The sequence below is a fragment of the Chrysochloris asiatica genome, unplaced genomic scaffold (assembly GCF_000296735.1).
Source record: "Chrysochloris asiatica unplaced genomic scaffold, ChrAsi1.0 scaffold00002, whole genome shotgun sequence".
NCBI classification, from domain to species: Eukaryota; Metazoa; Chordata; class Mammalia; order Afrosoricida; family Chrysochloridae; genus Chrysochloris; species Chrysochloris asiatica.
Genome location: NW_006408520.1, coordinates 31,103,074 through 31,110,505, shown reverse-complemented (window position 1 = coordinate 31,110,505; position 7,432 = coordinate 31,103,074). Strand labels below are relative to the sequence as shown.

The 7,432-nt window shown below is 38.8% G+C and overlaps 1 protein-coding gene across 1 annotated transcript in view; it reads left to right on the top strand.

Moving 5' to 3' along the window:
* Positions 1 to 3,796: 3,796 nt before the first annotated feature.
* Positions 3,797 to 7,432, top strand: part of CLCA1 (chloride channel accessory 1) — a 42,427-nt gene continuing 38,791 nt past the window's right edge. Inside the window, exon 1 of the mRNA XM_006830989.1 lies at positions 3,797 to 3,958. Within this exon, the coding sequence (XP_006831052.1) occupies positions 3,797 to 3,958 (162 nt within the window). The remainder of the gene's footprint in view (positions 3,959 to 7,432) is intronic.

Genomic DNA, 7,432 nt, shown 5'->3' with positions numbered 1-7,432 from the left:
TCAGTATTCTCCTCTAACACCATGCTAAGCATGTTCTTCCCTTTTGGTTTTCTAACTCCAGGTCTTTGTACATTTCATTACAATATTTGACTTTGTCTTCTTAAGCTCCCCTTTGAAATTTTCTTTCAGTTCTTTAACTTCCTTATTTCTTCCATTCACTTTAGAAGTGCTACACTCAAGAGCAAGCTTCAGAACCTCTTCTGACATCCACTTTGATCTTTTCTGCTTTTCTTGTCTTTTTAGTTACTTTTGCTTTCTTCCTGTATGATGTTCTTGATGTCCTCTCACAACTTTCTTGTCTTTGGTCATTAGTGTCTAATGCATTCAATCTTGAGATACACTCTAAATTCAGGTGGGATCTATTCAAGGACATATTTGGGCTCTTCTGGCCTGGCTTTAGTTTTCTTCAGCTTTTGCCTGAATTTGCATATAAGCAATTGATAGACTGTTCCACAGTCTGACTTTGACCTTGTTTTGGCTGATGATATTGAACCTCTCCATCATCACTTCCCACAGATATAGCCAATTTGATTCTTGTGTATTCCATTTGGTGAGGACCAGGTGTATAGTTGTCTTTTATGTTATTGGAAAAAGATATTTGCAATGAAGAAATTGTTGGACTTGCAGAATTCTATCGTGATATCTCCGTGTTCACTTCTACCACCAAGGTCACATTTTCCAACTATTGATCTTTCCTCTTTATTTCCAACCTTTGTATTTCAATCACCAGTAATTATCAGTGCATCTTGATTGCATGTTTAATTTCAGACTGAAAAAGTTGGTGGAATTCTTCAATTTCATCAGCACTGACTTTAGAAGCTGCTGCATAAGTTGAATAATAGCAGTGGTGGTTATGTGTTGTGGAGTCAGTTCATACTCATAGCAACCCTGTATAGGGTTTCTGAGGCTGGAAATCTTTACAGGAGCAGAAAGCCTCATCTTTCTCCCATGGAATGGCTGGTAGTTTCAAACAGCTGACTATGAGATTAGCAGCCCAACATGTAACCACTATGCTACCAGAGCACCTTGAATAATAGTGGTATTAACTGGCATAGGGAGTCCTGGTGTGGCACTGTGGGTTAATGTGCCAGACTGCAAAGCCATTTGAATTGCAAAGTCAGCAGTTCAAGCTCACCAGCTGCTCCTCAGAAACCCTAACCGGGTCGCTATGGGTCGGAACCGACTCAACGGCACTTCACAACAACAACTGGCATATGGCAATTATCCTGTCCCAGACAGCATTGTACTTAAGAATAGAGCTTGAAATATTCTTTTTGGCGATGAATGTAATGTCATTCCTCTTTAACTTTTCATTCCAGGCAAAGGAAACTATATGACTGTTGGATTCAAAATGGCCAAAACCAGTTCATTTCAGCTCATTAATGCCTAGGATACCTATCTTTATGCATTCTGCTTTATTTTTGATAACGTCCAAATTTCATAGGTTTATCCTTCATACATTCCATGTTCTGATTATTAGTGGAGTTTGCGGCTGTTTCTTCTCAGTTGAGTTGTGTCATGTCAGCGAATGAAAGTCTTGGAAGCTTAACTTCATCCATGTCATTATGGTCAACTCTATTTTAAGAAGGCAGTTCTTCCCCAATTGTATTTTGAGTGCCTTTCAACTTGAGGAGCTCATCTTCCAGCACTAGAACTGACGATTTTCAGCTGCTATTCATAACAGTTCAGTGGCTAACTAACCATTCAAATGTGGTCACCTCTCCTTCTTCCTAGTTTGTCCTAATCTGAAAGCTCAGTTAAATACCATGGTAAATCTGCTGTTATTTAAAATATTGGTGGCATAGCTTCCAGCATCACAGCAATATACAAGCCATAACAGTTTCCATCACAGCAATATACAAACAATAATGGTTTCCATCCATTAAACTTCTTTAGTCATCAAAGTGAAATCTTGGTTTTGTTTTTTTAATTTCTTAATTTCTGCTTCCATAGGTGCTTACTGTTGATTCAAGTAGAATGAAATCTTTCAATTTCTTCCTCATTTATCATTGTTTCACTTATGGACCCATTTGTAAGGATTTCCTTTTTTTTCTTCACATATAGGCACAATCCATACAGAAAACTGGAGTCTTTTACCTTATCTTGCTGTTGTTGATGTTAAGTACTATTAGGTGATTCCGGCTCAGAGTGACCCTGTATAGGGTTTCTGAAGAGCAATTGGTGGGTTTGGACCAACGACCTTGTAATTACCTTAACTTGTTCTTAAGTGCTGTTGAGTTGAGTCCGATGCATAGCGACCCTGCATAAGGTTTCTGAGGAGCAGCTGGTGAGTTTGAACTTCCGACCTTGCAGTCTAGTGCTTATCCTATGATGTCACACTAGGGCCTTGCCTTAGGCTCTATTTTTTTTTTTTCAGGAAATCCAAGTGAAGACACAGACTTCAGATAGCTTGTGGAACTTTTCCATTATCTTTTCACTCTATTTTCTACAAACTTTTTGAAGTTCCCTTATATATAGTTGAGAATCTGCTATTATTTAGATGGCAAAATATATTTTTGTTTCATATGTACAATAAATGCATACATATTTTTCTCTATAAAGGCATATTTGGGGCCATTTGGATAACCACTTTATATTTGAATGCTTCCACTCTTTTCTAATTGTTTAAGTGATGTTATCAATAAATGCTAATTTAATTTTTAAGAACCCACGTCAAAGAAAAGGGACATACAAGATAAAAGTGATGTTTACTATTCTGTGAAGGGAAAATGAAGTAATAGAATGAAGGTTCATTTCAAGTAATATGAAGACTAGAAAATGATGGAATCATTGGAGTTTGCATCTGAGGCTGCACAAACTTGAAATAATCTGTGCATTAGCTGACAATCCAGATTCATGATTGTCATGTGAGTAACATGCTGTTAAGTGTCATTGACTCAGTTCTAATTCATAGCAAACACATATAGGGTTTCTGAGGAGCAGCTGGTGAATTTGAACCACCAACCTTGTAGTTCAAACTGACCTTACAGTCCAGCACTTATTTAATGATGTTAATATGAATTTTGCAAGAGTCACAGAGCAGAGGAAGCAGAAGTCTTCTACAGAAGAAAGTTGAGGGAGTTTGCTTTGGAAAGTGATAAATAAATTCTATCAAAATATTTAATAACATTAATGTTGTTTGCCAATGCTTTTGTTGTAACTGGGTTGTCTAAAGGTAAAATCAGATGCTACTAGGGTTTATGTAAAAAGTTGGGATAAAAACAAAGGTCACCATGAGGCCACTCAGTTGAGCATATGAGTTATATTTAATGAATGCTTAATGGATATATTAAATGTTAGGCCTCCACTAGGCAAGTGAGTGTTAGGGGATGAGGTTGGGTGGGTCAATACCCCTGGCTGGACAAACATTTGTGAGAAGTAAACAAGCCTTTCAATGGCCAAGTTGCTTATCAACTATGAGCACTTTCAGAGAACTGGGTGTAGGCTTCCCCACCCTTACTACCAACATCTGGCATAGCTGAAGGGAAGACTAATGCTTTTTTCAAAAAAAAAGAAATATATAATATATATATATATATATATGTATATATACATATACTTATATTTCAAAGTACACAGGGTTTGAGACTAAATTATTGTTCCTCATACTGAAGATAAAAGGAATAGTGAAATAATTTGGGGTCAAGAGGTTAAAATCCTGTGATAAGCCACTTCTGATAATGTTGATAATTGAAACTATGTGTGAATCTATAATCATATATATAGAGGGCTAAAGAAAGACACCTCCCAAAGCAGCATTTTCCAAGAGAGAAATCATTGCTGCTCACAAGCAGCAATGGGGTCATTTAAGACCTCTGTTTTCATCTTGGTCCTCCACCTTCTAGAAGGGGCCTTGAGCAACTCACTTATTCAGCTGAATAATAATGGCTATGAAGGAATTGTAGTTGCAATTGACCCTGATGTGCCAGAAGATGAAGCACTCATTCAACAAATAAAGGTAAGATAATTAAGCATCCCGTCGTCATAGAGACAGCATGAGTTCTTGAACTCCATCTGGGCAAACCTGGCAAGTTATTTTTACATCTCTGAGTCTCAGTTTCTTCATCTGTAAAAGGTTGATAAAAAAATACTTCACCATTAGAATTCTCATGAAGGATGCAATAATATATGAAATGTATTTAATCTAGGCCTTGACACATTACATTGTTAGTGCTCAGTCTATATTTACTAGCTGTGGATTATTTCATTGAAAATTATTTAGTTCTGCATGAGGGTTACTGCTGTTGTTGGTAAGTACTGTGGCATCGATTCCGACTCATAGTGATCCTGCACAGGGCTTCCAAGGCTGTAAATCTTTACAGGAGCAGAACACCTCATCTTTCTCCCGTGGAACCACTGGTAGTTTTGAATTGCTGACCTTGAGGTTGGCAGCCTGACTCATAACCACTATGCTACCTTGTTGTTGTTAAGTGCCATCAAGTCAATTCTGACTCATAGCGACCCTGTAGAGGGTTTCCAAGGAGCAGCAGGTGAGCTTGAACCATCAACATTGCAGTTCAAATGACTTTGCAGTCTGATGCATTAGCCCACAGCGCAACGAGCCACCTAAATTCAGCAGTTTTGTGAGATTCACAGAGTAATTCCTTTGCCTGATTTTATCCTTGGCAAATATCAGATTCTCCCTTTATTCTTAAAAGTGAACACCATCTCTCTGATCCTAATTTCAGAGTCCCAAATACAAAGTTCTCACTTAAGGAACAACTCGGATCCTTTCAATAATAGGGAACTCTACATTTGATTGCCTTTGAAGCCATGGATCCGCTCAGGACTGCTGAGCAGCAGCATCTCACTTGCTCTTCTTTCTCTGAGAATAGAGAAAGCGGCAACTTTAAGTGTTATGAATGTGGGAAGATTAGAGAAGTTATGGTCAAGAATGGAATACCTGTGAGTCATTCTTGCAGTAAACAGTTAAAAATAAGAAGAAAATACTTTATAAACGACCACTCTGAAATCTGATTGTCACATATCCAGGGCCATGATTATGTAATGACTGAGTATTTGTCTCAAATAAGATAATAAGAGTACTGTTAGTAGTAACGTCATAGATTTTGTAGGGATTCGCTTTTAAAATATCATAAGGAGATGCTGGGTGTGAGAACACTGTGTATAATACTTACAATTCTTCTGTCAGTCTAAAATTATCTCATAGTTTAAAAAAAAAAAACAAAACAACTTTAAAAATGCATGCATAGTGATTATACATAGTAAGAACATAGTTATTGTAGACATAATTATTGATCAGCAGTCCCTGTTTTGATCCCTCTCAGATGGAAAGGATTATCCTTCTTACTTATACTAACATAACTGTTGTTTGTCTGGGGGCAAAGCCCCTGAGCATGAGCCGAGACACTCAGAGGTTCCTTACTCTGAGCAGAGGCAAACCACAAAAGGTCAGGCTCGGAGGCAGTTTGGAACAGGAAAACTGAAACCGTGGTGGTGGTGGTTATAGTGGGGAGTTCACTTGTGAATCCAAAGATTGTCAGATAATGCTGTCATTGATAAAAGGGAAATTTGTATCTTTTGAAATCTCTTTCAATACTCAAAAACCTTGGGGGAATTTTTGATTGCCCCAAACTTTGGAAATAGTATCATCAAAAATGAAGTAGCCTCTTGGAACAACAGACATGCAAAATGGAAGAAAAATGTGAATGGTATGTTGCCGTCCTTGGCTAGACAATCAGTGGGGCTCAGGAATATGTCAGAAGGAAGCCAGTGACGGCTTGTCTCTAATGATAGTGGTAATGTAAATAGGATCTCTAGGGTGATTTATAGCCTCCCAAAGTGCCTTAACCTCCTTACCTTTGGCAAGGTTTTCCTCATGAGAAATGTATGTCTCACTGCAATTATTAAATTGACTTTCTGGTAAGAGTCCTAAAGAAAAGTTAGGTGTGAGTTAAGTTGGTTTCTTTCATTTTCTTCTCTGTAACAGAAGAAACATTTAAAACTTTAGGTGCACTAGCATGCTTAGTGTCCTTAACAGAGTAATGGAGAACAATGTGTTCCTTACCACTTGATATTCTGGTCCTGCAGAGTTGAGGAACCTTACCAGGGGCTTTGACACCTTTCTCAGCCACCACTCAATCTCTGTTCCAACAAAAATTTTTGAGTGTGTGCGTGGATGATGAGGACATCTAGTGTCCTTGTAAAGATTGTTGTTAGGTGCCATCGAGTCGGTACCGACCCATAGCGATCCTATGCACAGCAGAACGAAACACTACCCAATCCTGGGCCAAGTTCATGATTGTTGCCATGCTTGAGCCCATTGATGCTGCCACTTGGCCACTCCATCTTGCTGAGGGTCTTTCTCTTTTTCTCTGACCCTCTACCTTACCAAACATGATATCCTTCTCCAATGACTGGTCCCTCCTGACAATATGTCTGAAGTATGAGAGATGAAGTTTGGCCATCCTGGCCTCCAAGGAGCACTCTGGCTGCACTTCTTCCAACACAGATCTGTTGGTTCTATGGGCAGTCCATGGCATTTTCAGTATTCTCCTCCAACACCATAACTCAAAAGCATCAATTCTTCTATGGTCTTCCTTATTCACTGTCCAGCTCTCGCATGCATATGAGGTTATTAAAACTACCATGGCTTCAGTCAGGCGCACCTTAGTCCTCAAGCTGACGTCTTTGCTCTTCAACACTTTAAAAAGATCTTGTGCAGCAGATTTGCCTAATGCAATACGTTATTGATTTCTTGATTACTGCTTCCATGAGTGTTGATAATTGATCCAAGAAGAATGAAGTCCTTGACAACTTCCATCTTTTCTCCGTTGATAAGAATGTTGTTTATTGTCCATGGACGCCTTTAAGTCAGCTCTCAAAGTAGTCACAAACTTTCCCACTGAAAGATGCCTTGAAAGTAAATCTGGCAATGGGCTTCCAAACGTTCACAGCCTTAAAAATACTACACAGTTCTACTCTGCACACATGGGGCCTCCAGGAGTAGGGATTTCTTCCATAGCAACCAATACCTGTTCCCACCTACAAGATTGGCAGATCTTGTAGCAGCTCTATCTATACTGCTCACACTCCAGCCAATACTAATTGTAGAAGCAGTGGGAGTCCACTTCATACCATAAGGAGGGTAAGAATCAGAAGGAAGGTCACACACTTTGATATGTGTGCAAACTGCACACATACATACTCTAGAAAAGGTACACAATAATGGGACTTCGGGTGTCTTCTCGGGTTACTCGAATGCAGGCATTGCCTGTGTTGGCACTGCTGGGCCAGTTTGTCACTCACCATAACCATTTTATTTATTCATTCATTTGCTTACACACTCATTCAAGAAATATTTACTGAGCATCTACACTAGATGCTCAACCTGCGATATGCAGATGATACAAACTTGATTGCTGAAAATGAAGAGGACTTAAAACATTTACTGATGAAAATCAAAGAGCAC